Consider the following 14,816-nt stretch of genomic DNA (forward strand, 5'->3'; position numbering starts at 1 on the left):
AATCAGTAGAAGAAAACTTGTCTCCTAATGACAGAGGGAAGAGAGGGAGGGAATGTCTTATTCAGCTATGATCTCTATTCAAAAACTATCTCACTGATTCTGTCATCTTTGCACATATGTCATTTCACCACTTTCTGTGCAGTTTTATTTTCTGATATAATGAACTGTTGACTTTTCAGTGGGACCTGCAGGTGAGATGAGACAACAGTATGTAGGGCTCTGGTGGATGAGGAGTTTGCTAAAATCTGGGCAGGCACATTTGGCCACTAGCTAGGAGGATACATGAACTCAGGATCGGTTTCCTGCATCTGCTGGCACCTTAGGCTTCCTTGCAGAAGTAGCAATTAATGTATTTGTAAAGTGTTTCTTACTCTGTCCGGTTACTCTTAATCAGGTTAAAACTAGGGGTGTCTGGACATGGCAAAATAACTGATTTTAGTAGAAGTAGTAGGCTCAATACAGGGATTTAAAGAAATGGAGACATGAGCCACAGTTTTGTAGTTCAGCCTTAATATTTGCAGTATTTCCAGATGCTGGGTTTAAAATAGACATTCTTCTCTTTTTAAAAATAATTACATTTAAACAATTTAGAAATTTTATGTTAGCTCCTTCCACCTAAAGAAAATAGCAGTTCAGAAAATGAGAAAAACTTGTAACTTTTTCTTTCTTTTTCCCTCATTCTCATGAGAAACACATTCAGGCCTAAAACCTGCAGATGGGCCAAAAACCCTACAGGTACCATAAGGACTGAGGTTTTCTAAAGTTAGCTTTTTGAAAAGTGTGGAAGAAAAATCTAAAAGCCTCCCAAAGATCCTTATTTGCCAAAGTCCCTGTAGCAATGGTGCAAGCAGGAGTGGTTTTTCCAGCATTAGTACTGGAACCAGATGAGCTTACCGTGAATGCCAGCACTGTGTAGCTTTCTTCTGCTCTTTTCTCTTAGGCCACTAGTTAAATCTAAAATTAGGGAGCATTGTGCTGCCTCTCCAGCCTCTCTCTCTGTCACAAAGGTACCCTGGCACTGCATTCATCCATGAGTAAAGTGCAGAGGGTTTGTCCCCAGTTCACTGGCACCCTGCACCTGCTGCAGATGTGGGGCTTTAGGCCAGCAAACACAGACTTGCTTGAGGGGACCCCTCCTCCCCACCCCAACTTGCTGGGAAGTCAGGAGAGTCCTCTCCAGCCAAATGGATTGCTAATATTTGGTGTTTAAAGTGGAATGGCTTCCCTCAGAAGAGCAGGGATGCATCACCACCTCTCCCAGCTCATGGCTGCTGGTTTTGGCACCCACTGAGGAGGAAGGAGGGAAAGTTGGGGTCCAGGTCCCAAGAGGCAGGCTGAAGCCAGGGCCTCCTCCCATGGGATACACCTGGTGTGGGCAGGAGGCAGCCAGTGGCCGTGGTGTGTTGCACCCAGATCTCTCCCTTCACTGTGTCTTGGGTGTGCAGTGCACGCCGGCCCGTGGGAGGCTTTGGAAGAGTCGTGCCTTGGCTGGCTGCCCAGCACAGGAGAGGCCACCTGGGACACACACCTAGAGACCTTCAGTCTTGCCAACTTAAAATATAGGCAGCTGCTTTAAGTGCCTCAAGGGTTTGGGGATCACAGCCTTAGAGTTCAGCGCCTTAGTTCCTCTTTAAGCACCACAGCAGGATGGGCCTCCGGGGAAAAATGTATCAGGGAATTTCTCTGGCTTTATTTCCTGTAATTAGTGGCCTCAAAAATGAGAGAACTACCACTGTAGAGCATAAATATATTTACACACCCACATGTAACATCTACTTGCCTCTGTAACAGCAAACTTTCAAATTAAAGGTAACTTCCCCAGCATTAGTTCATTTGTGCCACAGAAGGAAAGCATCCAGATGCAAGACAGCAATTAGGCTTGTACTTAGTTGTGGGTTTAACCCTGTCCTCTGTGTTTTCCTGAATTGGGGCCTTTGACCCAGTCCTTCAGACGCTGGAGCACACACCTACCTTCACAGCCATGATTAGCTCCGAGTGGAGCTACGTAACTTCAAATGGATGTTGAAGTGCCTGTGAGGAGTTGCACAATAGTGGTAGAGGCAAGACTCCACATTATCCCAGTGCTGGAAACTCAAGTGTCATTCCCTTCCTGCCTGTTTTGAGGCCCCTGATGTTTTCTGTCAAGATTTGAGATGTCACCTTCAGATGGTGCCCTTGTCCAGTAAATAGTTTTAAGTATGGTGGCACAAGATTTCTGCTAAAATTATATTTTCAGTAATTTGTTAAATGTGCCTAACATCTTTCAACTGCTCCTTCAGATTGTCTTTTAGTCTGTGTTTTTTTATTTAGCAAACACTGAGGAAATTTGCTTTGGCAGTTCCAAATGGTTTAGAATTTCATTCTTACCTCAGCATGGGAGGATTATTTTGGGATGGAGGGGTGGAGAGGATAACAGTTAAAAAAAACAAAAACAAAAATCCAAACAACAAAACCCCAGCAAAATCCAAACAATTGCATTGACTCAGGACACGACTATTTGATAATAATGTTCATATATTGCAATCATATGATGCAACTTCCTGCTGCTCATGTCATGTTTGTCTCCTCAGTCAAGTACAGGCAGGTGACATCTTTTGGTCAAGCTTCAGAAAAAAAGTTCAAGCTGGGGAAAGATAATTTGCATATTTGCAAAATATTTCGCAATCTTTTTGTTTCATTAACAGGTTTAACAAGACATTTTTTAAAATGCTTTTGGTTCTATGAAGATTAATTTTTTAATGCTTTTTTCTTAAATGCAATTTATTCTTCTCTTCCTCCTGCTGGCCCTGACAGGCTGGCCGTTAGCTCAGCCCTGTTGCTCGCTTTCCCTTTTGTTTATGGGCAGTTTCACTTTCTGGTTTTGAAGCTTTTCTGTTTGGGTTGAGAGGAAACATCTGCACTTGCTTAAAAAAATGCCTCCTGGAATGTTCAAAAGGGCTCAGGGAAATGATTTTTAAATGATATGAGAAGTTGTCTTCACAAAATCAGAATTTGGGGGCTGAAGTTGTCTTAATATTGAGAATTATTTGAAGGCTCCCAGAAAGACCTTCTCTGAGCAAAAAGTTTTCAAAGGCATGTTACACTGCCATGGACATATTTAGAAAACAGATGATCAAATTTTGTACTTCTAAATGTTGGTCTCCATTCTCATTTTGAGTGGAAACAGTCTTTGTTTTCCCCATTTCACAACTTCGAGGTTCTCTGTCAACTAGCAAAAGAGGTGCTTAATTTAGACCGAAAATGTGAATCGGCATAATTAAGTTCCACCACTCAAAGTGTTCAGTACCATCTTACTCCTGAAATTACTGTTGAAATTACTGTCTGCCTACAACCGTTTTTCAAGTCTTTAGAAAAGAACAGATCATTGTTTTTTATGAAATGTTTCTCAGGCTACAGCTCAGAGCTCAAGAACTGAGAGCAATGTCTATAGCTCTGCAGCAGTCTGTAGCTGGAACACCCACATTGGAGTGACTTCAGGCAGCTCCTTCACTCAAGTTTTATTAATACTTAAAAGTAACAGGAGTTTTGTCCCTTTTCCTCTTGCACGCAGTCACTAATCTGAGATCTGAGCAAATAATCTGTTGACCTCAGTTAGAAGTGGATCAGGCTCCTCAAGAGGCACGTCTGGGGTTTTTTTCCTTTCTTCCCCCCCACCCCCTCCCTTCAGATCAGTAACTTAAAAATGCAGCTGCTCTGTTCTTGTTTTGTCATGAATATCTTTTCTGTGTGTCCCTCTGACCACAGAAACTAGACAGATCTTGGAAGAGTATGTGCCTATATTTATTGTATATATATGTATGTGTGTGTGTGTTTGTATGGGGCTGGGGGTAGAAATGCATTTCAAGAGTGAGAGGGAGATATTCTGATTGGTAAAAAATCTAAGATCACAAGTTCAAAAAAATCCATTTGTAAGAAATATATCTCTTCAACTTTGAAGTATGGCTCCTTTAAGAGCAACAAGAAAGGTTGTAAACCTCTCAATCAGGTTCAGCCCTGGTTTAAATCCACCTTCAGAATAAAACTTAAGAACCTCTCCTTGGCCTCGGACATTACCTTCTCTTATTTTACACAGTGCTGACACAGTTGTTTATGTTTTGATCTCTCTGGTGTTCCCAAGTGTCCCCTGTGCTCAGGTAATAAGGGAGAAAGCCAAGAGGGGATTTATGGACCAAAGATAGCTTGCAAACCAAAGAGAGCTGTCACAGTTAGACTTGAAAAATAATCTTTAAATATCAAAACTTCTGTCTACACATGGAAATTAGTAGGAGGGACAGCTTTACTGGGAAAATTCAGAAGGGAAGAAAAGAGCAATTATCTTTAGTCAGTCAAGAGAGAGCACGGGATTGTTGCACAAAGACAGTTACGATCTCTGCATGAGCCTCCTTTCTGTCACTCCTGGGCTTGCTCCTGCACATAAAGCACGTACATCCCCACCCTCGTTTTTAACCTTGTGACAGTGGAAGCTGTTTGTCCAGCTGAAGTGGCCCCAGTTTCTCTATCACTTTTCCAGCATTACCAGCATTTCTCCTTCCTCTTCCCCTCCCCCGGTTTTGGTTTTTTTTTTTTTTTCTTTAAAAGAGAAAAGTGTCAATTTGAACTTCCTGCTTGACAAACCCCACTGAGAAACTGATACGGGCCTGATAAGGTAGTATTTATTTCTTTTTCCTGCTGGAAGGCTTCACAAGTCCTGCCTCCCACCCCCCTGTCTAGTTTTCAATACTGCCTGGTCTTGATACTTCCCAATGCTGATAGTGTCACCAGGAATGTTTGCTCTGAGACATTGCTGCGGTGAAAGGCAGCTGATAAGAAGATACAGATAATATTATCCACAGTGCCATTGTGAAGCTTCTTGAACCTAGTAGGACCTTTATGCTATGCCCAAAAATCTGGCTGAACTTCATTAGAAAATTAGTTACTAATCCTGGAGTACAGACAAAATTGCCACAGAAAGTAGATGTTTTTTAAAGCCAGAAAACATAACATGTTATTACGTTATTTTTTGATACAGCTCAACTCTGCACTAAACTTTGAATACCAAGAGAAGTAATTGGGAACCTATATGTGTGCTTATGTTGCTGTACAACACTTTTAAGTTTTATCATAAACATTTTAATTGAATTTAACTGTGTTCAATTGCATTTCATTGGAGCTTGAAAATATACAAGCTACTCAAAAATCTCAAACTAAATTTGCTTGTTACTAGCCTAATGCCATTTCAGAAAGGATGCTACTGTAAAGTGGGTTCTACTGTAAGCAGGAGCATGCTTTGAAAGCAGCTGTTTTCTTGGATACGTTTAATAAATGGCTGTTTCTTTTCCTTATAGGGTAATGTTGCCCAATGATAGATTCCATCAGGGTAGTGAATAGTGAAGCAAAGAATCTGTGTTGAAAGCAGCGTGGTCATTGCCTGTTCTCATGTTCCTCACTTGGTTCAGATGATCCTCCAAAAATCAGAAATAGCTGTTTCTCACCTCAGATAGTAAAGTAAGAACAGTCAGTCATGGAAGCAGAAAAGTTTCTAAAGGACTGCACTGTTTTTGAGTCACATACCTACTGGTGTTGGCTTGTACCTCCTGATGGAAAGCCTTGCACTAGCTATGATTATGAAACCTTCTTGTAGTTTTTCCCCCATAATAAAATATCTTACAAGTAATCAAGATTACATAACAAAGATAAAGGCAGATTTGTTTTTCCACTGAAGTCATCTTTCAGTGTGCCGTTAAGATTGTGTTGCGTCCAGACAGCAAGGTCTTTGAATACAAATAAATAGAGTATGTGCTGAACTGAGATGAATGTATGCTAGCTTCTACTTCCTTCTAAATACATATTTCTTTTCCCTTTTTTTTAAAAAGCACATTTCAACTTAAGCTGGAGCCAACCAGTCTTGCTTTCTTTTGCTTTGCTTCAGCATTTTTTTTATAAAATGCAGCTGTAAGCAGAGGAGTTTTGCATAGACCGAATGCCACAGAAATCTGCAATAAATAGTCTGCTTTGTTGTAGATGTTCCTAAGCAGTATATTTAATGAGTAATGATCTGTTTACTGATGGAGAATACCTTCTCTTTGAAGAAGGCTTTCATCCTAGCCAGCCATGGTTTTTTTGGTACTGTAAGTAATTGAACTGGCTGGTGAAGTGACTGCTGCGGTTTGGCAAAACCCGATTTGTCATGCCTTGTTATTTTACTGGGGAACATTTCTGGGAGCCTGTGTTCTGCAAAGTACTTCAGTTAAACCTGTATTGTGAACAAATGCTCGTTACCACATTTATTAGAAATACTGCTTAAAGAGACATTCAACAGTGAAATTAGGCACATTTAAGGGGGAGGAAAGGTGAAATCACTTCGCACAGTAGAGGCTGGCACTCTGCAAATGCATCATTGTCCAGATCTCTATGTACTGGTCGTATCCCTTAAATTAATAATGCTTTTTATTAACAAATAATACCAGCAGGTATTTCTTCTCACAACAATTAGTTTTCTGGCAAGTTGAATGATTGCTCATCTCTGAGAGTAGACCTTCCTTCCCACTAAACTTGTATGGGTTAGATTCTGTTTTGAAAAGAGATAATGCCAGTGACATATCTAAATAATCATTATCTTGTCTTTGTATTTCAGCACAAACCCACATTAATCCAAAGCAGCACAGCGCTGATAAAGATGAGCTTTATCAGAAAAGCGTCCCAAAGAAGGAGCACAGTGTGAAAGAAATCCTGAAAATGGAATCCAATCCTCCTAAAGGAAAAGACTTCTTTCAGACCAACATTTCACCAGTTACTCCAGAAAAAGACTTGGATGATTTACGTAAGAACTATAGCCCGGAGAGGTGTTTCTTCCCTCGAGTTGTCTACCCAATCCGACCTCACATTCCAGAAGACTATCTGAAAGCTTCCTTAGCATACGGCATGGACAGACCCAGCTACATTACTCACTCGCCTATCCAGGCATCTACTACACCAAGTCCTTCTGGGAGGAGCAGCCCAGACCAAAGTTTAAAAAGTTCAAGCCCTCACAGTAGTCCAGGGGTCACAGTTTCGCCTCTGGCACCTACTTCCCAAGAGCACAGAGAGCCATACTCTTACTTGAATGGATCGTATGGCTCAGAAGGATTGGGGTCTTATCCTGGATATGCACCTCCTGGCCACCTCTCACCTGCCTTTCTGCCATCCTATAATCCCCATTACCCCAAATTTCTGTTACCTCCATTCAACATGAGCTGTAATAACCTGAGCGCTTTGAACAATATCAATGGCATCAACAATTTCAATCTCTTCCCGAGGATGTACCCTCTTTATGGCAACCTCCTCAGTGGAGGTAGCCTTTCTCACCACATGCTCAACCCCACCACACTCCCCAGCTCATTGCCCAGCGAAGGAGGCCGTCGACTGCTGCAGCCTGATCATCCGAGAGACTTCCTCATACCAGCACCCAACAGTGCCTTCTCGATCACGGGCGCTGCTGCCAGCATGAAGGACAAGCCATGCAGCCCTACCAGTGGGTCCCCCACCGCTGGTACAGCAGCCAGTTCGGAACACATAATGCAACCTAAACCTACCTCAGTGGTGTTGGCTGCCACCGGCGGTGAAGAAGCCATGAATCTCATTAAAAGTAAGAGGAATGTGACCGGTTACAAAACCCTCCCGTACCCGCTGAAAAAGCAGAATGGGAAGATCAAGTACGAATGCAATGTTTGCTCCAAGACCTTTGGCCAGCTCTCCAATCTGAAGGTAGGCAGTGGAGAATGAGACAGGAGCCTTCTTTGAAGGCTCGGATTTCTCCCTGTAGGTTTTCGAGGAAAAGCAGGGTCAGGCCTCCCTTGCTTGTTAGGCTGCTTATGCGTCTGGGCTTAATACAGCCTCCCCCAGCGAGAAAGCGTGGTTGTGTGTTTCAATACTGACGCCACCTAATTAACTAGATAACATTGTATTTTGGCAATGGGACTCTTCCGCTGAGTTTTGGAAACATCTGAAATCACTTTTGTTGTAGTATTGGAAACTGCAAATTGTTAATTGCTTTGTCTCTCCCTAGGTGCACCTCAGAGTACACAGTGGAGAGAGACCATTTAAATGCCAGACTTGCAATAAGGGCTTCACGCAGCTGGCTCACCTCCAGAAGCATTATCTGGTCCACACAGGAGAAAAGCCCCACGAGTGTCAGGTACGTAACACAGAGAGAGAGAGAGATGACTGCTTCTGAGGCTGAAGGGACAGCAGGGCTTTGCACACCCCGTGCAGTGTGCAGGGAGGGCTGAGGGACAAACCCTTGGCTGCTCAGGGCCAGAATCTGCACCACAGCCAGGCCCAGCCCTGGTGCAGCAGCGTCTGTGAGACAGCACAACTGCCTGCAGCCTGCTAGAGCAACATCTGCCTGATACAGTTTTGCCATCAGCCACACTCAAAATGACATTCAGCGATATTTAAATAAAAAAGGTGGGGATTTTTTTCCCTTTGTGAGAAAGTGTGAAGATATAGAAAGCTGCTGCTTCATCCTGCCGTCTCCTCCTAGGTGTCTGTGATTTAAACCATAAAATCGCCTCCCACTCATTCGCTGTTTCTCTGTCACCCCCCACATTAGGTTTGTCACAAGCGGTTCAGCAGCACCAGCAATCTCAAAACCCACCTGCGGCTCCACTCTGGAGAGAAGCCTTACCAGTGCAAGCTCTGCCCAGCCAAATTCACCCAGTTTGTGCACCTGAAGCTGCACAAGCGTCTCCACACCCGGGAACGCCCCCATAAATGCATCCACTGCCACAAGAGCTACATTCACCTCTGCAGCCTCCAGGTCCACCTGAAGGGCAACTGCCCCGTCGCCCCGGCCTCCGGCCTCTCCATGGAGGACCTGAACCGGATCAACGAGGAGATCGAGAAGTTCGACATCAGTGACAATGCTGACAAGCTGGAAGAAGTGGAGGACAATATCGACTTGACATCGATTGTGGAGAAGGATATACTGACCATGCTCAGGAGGGAAATGGAAGGAGCTAACCTGAAAGTCTCTCTACAGAGGAACCTGGGAAATGGGCTTATCTCCTCAGGATGCAACCTTTACGAGTCGTCAGATATGTCAGTTATGAAGTTGCCTCACGGTCACCCACTACCTCTGTTACCTGTAAAGGTCAAGCAAGAAACAATTGAACCAATGGACCCTTAAGACTTTTTGGCAAAGTGATTTTTTTTTTAATTTATGACTTGGCAAGTCAGGGTGCCTGTAGCAGTTGCTTGTACATAGTTTCAATGCTGCAAAGCAATCTTGGCTTACAGTAGTTTCCCTACGCTCTCCAGATGAAAGAAGGAACTCCAAAGTTACTGTTTTCTCAGGGCATAAAAAGAGGCAAAGGACTGTACATTGCCTCGCCAGTTACTAAGAGACAATCATCTATCCATAATTATTTTTTCAATGATAGTACTTCATAATTTATTATGCAATTAATCATTCTAAAAAGCAATAATTAGGAAAATGTTTACAATGACTGGAAAAATTCATTGTAATTTTTACTTTAAATGTTTTTATTTTTTGTTTTATGGCCATTCTTTGTAGATATTTTTTTCCGCACATCTGTTTTAAGAACCTAAGATTAGGGTTTCAGTAAATGTGTTTTATGTACCAATGTCTTTTAAACAAATGTGGTTTTTCATATTGCCAAAGTTGGACATGTGACATACAGAATCCTAGATCTGTTGGTTTGAAAAAAATGCTGTGTACTTTCATGAGCAAATCACCCCACTGGGAATTGAAAAGAAAAAAAAAAAAAAAAAAAAAGCAAACCAACAATCCAGAGTAGCAGCCAGCAGGGAAGAAACTTTTTCTCCTGCCTCTCTGAGGAGAGGAGAAAGATTCTTCTACCTGCAGCTCTCCCTGGAACAGATGTGGTACAGCAAACACCGACCTGCCACGGACAATACCACAGGTTTTTAGAGCACAGCTCCAGCCCCACACATTGTCATGTAACTTTTAGACCAAAGGAACACATGAGCTTAAAGTGGCTTTTCCAAAATAAAATCTCACTCTCATTATTTTCTTTCCAAAAGCAGTTTAAAAACAAAGACACAAATATTATTCTGCCTAAAAGAGGGGTTTGGGCAGATTTCTTTCTTTTGATTTTTTGTTTTATTTTGGGGTTTTGGCCAGAGCCTTCCAGGGATAAAAAAAAAAAAAAAAAAAAAAAAAAAAAAGATGGTCAGATTCCCTGAGAAAGAAGGGGTTCAGTTTTACTTGTATTTTTCTCTCCCACTTTGCCTGGGTAGAAGTGGGGAACAAAGTCCTTTCCTGGCACATAAATTTTTTTTCTTCCTTCCTATACAACTCAGATTTTTCTCAGTATTTGTGTTTGTACATTTTGTGGTTAATTTAATTAAAGAAAAAAAGGGCATTGCAAAGTTGTTGAACAACAATTACCTCAGTGCTTGTGTCCAGTGGTGCAGACAATGCTGTTTTACCTAAATGCTTTGCTACTTTAGAGAAGAAACCAAAATGTGCACAGGGAAAGATAGAATGCACATCCTTTTATCTTTTTGTTTTGCTAAGCCCAAAGATGATATGGTGATGTTTGAGGTGTAGCAAAAAATACATGTATATTTATAGATATATTTATACCACTATACAATATATGTATATGTATATATATTTATACCACTTAAGTTGTGAGCCAAACCATGTAATAAAACCTATTTTTCATCTAAGTGTGAAAATCAAATGTTATCCCAGTTTTGCAGATACCCAATGACCTCAAAACCAGAAGGTTGTACCAAGGCAATTATCACTTGCAGATACACACACACAGCTGAAGGCAAAGCTGGAACTTGCAGACATGTGAATGCTGTCATCATGCATCCACATGTGGCATCCCAGTGAATTTGGTGGGAATGACCCTGTTTGCAGGCCAGGGCTCCTTCAGTCCCCTGCTCTCCTGCAGTCTGCACTGGGGAGGAAGGAGGCTGGTGGTCAGTCAATAGACAGCCAGAAACTGTAACAGAAAGAACTTTAAAAGAAGCCAAATATGACCCGTGCGTGATGTGGTCACAAATCCCAGTAAGGGCAGGATGGAAGTCAGGTGGGACAAGGCCCTTGTCTCATTGTGCTCTGCCACTAATGAGTTGCACAGTCAACACACAAACATAAGTAGCATTATTACACATCTCCCCTCCACGTATCCATTTTTGTCTGGTTATGTTTTAAAAAAAAAATTTGAATCCACCTCAACAATTCAGGATTCAGTGATCTCTCTTTTTCATGAAACTTCATTTTAATGCCTTCTGCTAAAAAAATAATCCTGAAATACAAGTCTCAACACAGTTTTTGAAGGACTCCAGTTCATTACATTTCCACTCCTGCAAATTGTGAGGCTGACATCTTTTAAATGTAGCAATAGTTCATAAATATAGTACTTAATTGTAGGATAAACCAAAGTATCACTACTCTGTCACTGGACACACACTTTTCCTATTATTGCCTGTAGTGCTTTCTTGTATTTGATACAAAAATTTACAAGAATTTATATGCATCAGCTTTAAGAATTGTTACTTCTCTTTACTGTTTCCCCCTCCCCTTAGACGTTTTACATGTGAATGTAGCAACAATCAACAGTGTTTTTGGGGGTTTTTTTTGTCTCTCTTAAGAAAGACTCTGACCAAAGTTAACAGGCTTTTTACTTTGCTAGAACAACAAACTATCATATGTTTACGTATTGGTTTACATCATTATTTATGTGCAAATTGTCAAATGTAAATTAAATATAAGTGTTCATTGCTTTACTGATGCTTCCCTTGTCTTCAATCTCTGCACCAGCTGGGTGTGCAGCCTGGTTGTGGCCCCAGTGCTGGTACACCTAGGGCGGTGGTGTTTTCAGCAATGCTGACTCCTGCCTTTGTGGGTTCTGATTTTCCCTCATTGCAAACTGCAAACAGCAATGCCAGAGCTGAATACCCTGGCTTCGTTTTGGACGGAGGTTTCCTCAGTTTCAGTCTGGTTTTTTTTAAAAAAAAAAAAAAAAAAAACGAAGAATTTTCAGTGTTTCAATGGAAATACACTTGAATGCTATCTGCTTCAGAGATATGTGACCAGGGTTCTCATTTACATTTTTCCAAATGATTGTCATTTCTGGCCTGAAACCCTAACCACCAGGACCACAATGACACACTCAAAATGTCAGTGTGAGACCACTTAGTCCTGTCTCAGCATGGTGGGAACTGCGTTCAAAACAAACGTGGATCTGTTGTAAGTGCTCACAAAGGAGATGTGAATGCTGCTCTAAATCCAGGGGAAGGTCAAGTGCCTGCCCCTCCCTCCCCACCTCAGCCCAAGAGTAACAGCAGGCCAGGATGTCCCAGAAAGCTAATTCAACATTTGCTACTTCCATCATTTACTGTGAGATCTAAACCAGAGAGGCCATGTGCTGCCCTGCCCTACCTGCATGTTAAAGAAATAACGTTCCTGCGCATATTGAGACACTCAGCGCCGTATGATGTTTTAAAAGTATTTCACTGTCCTCTTTAAAAAATTCATTTAAACATCTGTCTCAAGAATTTGAAATACTGCCAACACCAAACTGTGGAGTTAAGAAAACCAGAGCACTGTTGTCATAAACGTGCCAAATGCAGCATGTTATATTCCTATATTCGACAGAGCTATTGCTGTAATAATTTTTAAAAAAAAAACATAGGATAACCATTACCGCCATAAATCATACTTCATTACTTGGCAAAGCACTACGTTGTGCTGGAGAGTTATGTCCTGGGGACACTTGTAAGCTTTAGAAGATGTTTAATAAAACGCATTACATAAAAAGACAATGCACGTTATAGATCACAGCCTCGCGAGGCCGAGCGCGGCAGCTGCTGCCTCGGTTCCAGGCCGGCCGGGAGCTGCTGCGTGTGCTCCGAGCAGGAATACAGCGGGATCCAGCCACGGCAACAACACCACCACCACCAGGTCAGATAACCACAACAGCGTTAGCAAGGGGCAGGGGGGGAAGGGGAAAAGCTCATCCGTTTGGAGCTGCCACAAAGCACAGCCCAGCGTGCCCGCGGGGACCAGGCCTGCTGCCCATCCTGCTGCCCTCAGTGTGGAAGTGCTGGGGCCGAACGTGCTGGGCAGTGTGGCCTCGCCAGCTGAGCTGCTGTGCCACAGGACAGGCGAATTCCAGCTGGGATAGACTCCAGCACAGACACAGGGAGGATCCTGCCCTTCTGGCTGGTTTGTGAAGCCCAGTGCTTCTCGGCTGGGCACTGGGGAGACACCGCTAATTTCCAGTGTGGGCAATTATGGCCTTGAGGTCGAAAATGAAAAATGTGACTCACTGAGGGGGTATGAGCCCTTTGGGTTCAAATCGGTGTCTGGCAGCGCACGGCCGCGTCTCAACACGTGCTGGGGCCGCGTGGGATGCGGCCCAAAACCTTTGCTGTCATTCAGAGGTGTTACATTAGAGTGAGGGAAATAGTTGTGGCTGTAATTAAAGGCAGCCAGGAAACACTTGGCTAATTACTGCATGAGCCGGAGCTGAGTGGATGCGGTGCGGCTGAGGAATGTGCCTGTCATGAGGCAGGTATCTGCAAAACACAGGCTGTCATGGTGGCTAAAGAAAAACTCACTGACAGCATCAAAGCAGCCGCCCTGGCACTGAGAGGGAGTTTCCCTCCTCTGCACAGGGTTGGGGTAGGCTGGCAGGGAAAAGGCCATTGCCTGGCCTGGGATGTGGGGGGCACAGGTTGACATTTTGGCAACTTCAGCACAGTCTCACCTGAACAGCAGAGAAACAAGAGCTCTTGTCAAAGATGTGGTACTTCCCAAAATCATGTGTTTAATTTTTCATGAGATGCTGAAAGAGACCTATCCTGCAACCAGCATGTCTGCTGCCCTTCCCATTATCACAACAAGCACATGGAAGAGCTGGCAAAGAGCACAATTGAACACCTTTGTACCAACTGCCATCAATGATAGAGTTTCCAACACGCTGCATGACTCTGCTTTCACTCATTTTTGAGAGACTAGAGAACATTTCCCAACAATTCACTGTTGCAGTCAAACAAGAGAGGCCACTAAGCCTCACCGAGATCCTGCTGCCCAACTGCTGACTTCTGATGCAAAGTTGTATTCTTGTCCCACAACAGAGGGATCAGGTGTCTGCTTGGAGGTGTGTGCAAGCAGAAATTGCCTTCTGCTTCAAAGCCAAAGTATCCTTAGTTCCACCATGAGAGCTTGGCACTGGTTCAATGGAGCTCTGCACAGGAATGATGCTTTCCACCTCCAGGCAGCACCAGCTCTGCTGGCTCAAGCTGTTCAGCTCTACAAACTTCAGCCTGCACAAGCTCACCTAGGAAAGACCCCTGAGACATCACCTCAACACCCTTTGCCAGGGCAGGGCAATACAGAATTCTGTGCCAGCCAAAGCCTGGAGCCTGAACAACTGTCTTCTGGCACTTCAAAGGCACCTGCCAGCCATCACATCTAGCCACAAACTACTTTCTGGATCTGGGGGTTACACGAGACTGCCTGCACCCATAGGTAAACAAGGGAGCAGAAGCCCAGTAGTGGGGCAAGGATTTGCAGTGTCTGGGTGGGTGGCACACAACCCCAAGAGCTGACCCTCCCTGGCATGGACCCCTGCAGCTGGCAGGGGGGAACTCTGGCACGGGGCATGTATGAATTACTGCTCCTTTTTGACACCAGGGCTTGGGGCAGAAATATGTACCAAAATCATGGGGAGAGGCAGCACTGGTGTGTGCTCTGGGCAGAGATATCTAAAAAGAGATGCCTGGCCCTTCAGGAAAAGGAGATGGACAGTCAGAGCTCTCTCTTCCCTGTGAGCTGTCAGCCAGGCACCTTG

The 14,816-nt window shown here is 43.5% G+C and overlaps 2 protein-coding genes across 7 annotated transcripts in view; one reads left to right on the forward strand and one right to left on the reverse strand.

The window, feature by feature from the left end:
* The window catches only part of PRDM1 (PR/SET domain 1), a gene marked incomplete at its 5' end in the record, with an annotated part of 101,835 nt that extends 88,890 nt beyond the window's left edge, over positions 1 to 12,945 (forward strand). For all 6 annotated transcript variants that reach the window (XM_079298707.1, XM_079298705.1, XM_079298704.1 and 3 more), the window contains 3 exons: positions 6,614 to 7,722; positions 8,024 to 8,152; positions 8,570 to 12,945. In XM_079298707.1, coding sequence (XP_079154833.1) covers positions 6,614 to 7,722; positions 8,024 to 8,152; positions 8,570 to 9,145 — 1,814 coding nt within the window. In that variant the 3' untranslated portion in view covers positions 9,146 to 12,945. The remainder of the gene's footprint in view (positions 1 to 6,613; positions 7,723 to 8,023; positions 8,153 to 8,569) is intronic.
* ATG5 (autophagy related 5) overlaps positions 1 to 14,816 on the reverse strand; it is a 109,261-nt gene that overhangs the window by 2,167 nt on the left and 92,278 nt on the right. The gene's annotated exons all lie outside the window — the stretch shown is intronic.

Source organism: Erithacus rubecula (assembly GCF_903797595.1).
Source record: "Erithacus rubecula genome assembly, chromosome: 2".
NCBI classification, from domain to species: Eukaryota; Metazoa; Chordata; class Aves; order Passeriformes; family Muscicapidae; genus Erithacus; species Erithacus rubecula.